Genomic DNA, 1,001 nt, shown 5'->3' with positions numbered 1-1,001 from the left:
TAATTTCACAACGTCACAACGTTTGAACGTTCTTACAACGTTGTGTGAACGTTATTTTGTGACATACTTAACCACAACGTTCCTATGGCACTTTCTTATACTACAATCACGTGGAGCTAATTGCCGTACACCTTCATACAAAATGTTTTCACTTTCTAAGATAAATGTTATTTGGTTTTGTAAAGAAAACCCTGAATACCAATGAGAGTGCTAAGTACCTGGACGACCAGGTCTCATAACTTCAGCAGATTTATTAACATATATAGGGTCTCTAGTTGTTTCAGTCAGGTCAACGTAAACATTTTTTTGAACAGGTAGTGGAAATGTTTCCAGTGGTCGCTCTATTGGGGTAGGTGGTGTTTCATCGCTTTGTTCAATCGACTGTTCTTGTTCGTTTGTATTGAAACTCGCCTCGCTAACGTTGACATCAGTTGGTTCTAACTCTTTACCTAGACAATCGTTGGTGAGACCATTTTGAGTGTCGTCTGTTGCTGGGAGATTAAGTTTAGGTCGTGTACTGCATTCATACTATGGAAAAGCAAACGATCAGTTACGGTACTGGTAAGTAATATTGAAAGATAAAAAATAAATGAAAGTTTTCCAATATAATGGGTAACGAGATGAAAAGAACTGGCCAACGCCCCCACAATGTCATGGATACTACATTCGTTATGTTAATCTCTTTTGATTACTTTATGATGCAATAGCGATAGCAATAGTAATATTATATTCTGTTTAATTTTTCTATTTTCAATTAATTTATGCTATGTAATAGCAATAGCAATCCTTACAAAGGGATTAGGGATTGTTGTGTAGGCGATATATTGCCAAAAGCGAATTTATAGCTATCCTACTTATAGGTGGCATTCCTTTCACAAGAGGAGCATATACTTATATATAAGTATATATATATAAGTACCTGATGATGACCTATGGTCGAAAGTACTAGTACAATAAATATTTTATTTTTGAGACAGATACAGAACTTTGTTTGACTTATA

At 35.1% G+C, this 1,001-nt stretch overlaps 1 protein-coding gene across 1 annotated transcript in view; it reads right to left on the bottom strand.

The window, feature by feature from the left end:
- Positions 1–210: 210 nt before the first annotated feature.
- LOC117102968 (flocculation protein FLO11-like) overlaps positions 211–1,001 on the bottom strand; it is a 12,736-nt gene continuing 11,945 nt past the window's right edge. Inside the window, exon 5 of the mRNA XM_033243420.1 lies at positions 211–528. Within this exon, the coding sequence (XP_033099311.1) occupies positions 211–528 (318 nt within the window). The remainder of the gene's footprint in view (positions 529–1,001) is intronic.

The sequence above is a fragment of the Anneissia japonica genome, unplaced genomic scaffold (assembly GCF_011630105.1).
Source record: "Anneissia japonica isolate Jap-2015-1 unplaced genomic scaffold, ASM1163010v1 scaffold287721_len753485_cov172, whole genome shotgun sequence".
Classification (NCBI taxonomy): domain Eukaryota; kingdom Metazoa; phylum Echinodermata; class Crinoidea; order Comatulida; family Comatulidae; genus Anneissia; species Anneissia japonica.
This window is presented reverse-complemented; position numbering and strand designations above follow the sequence as displayed.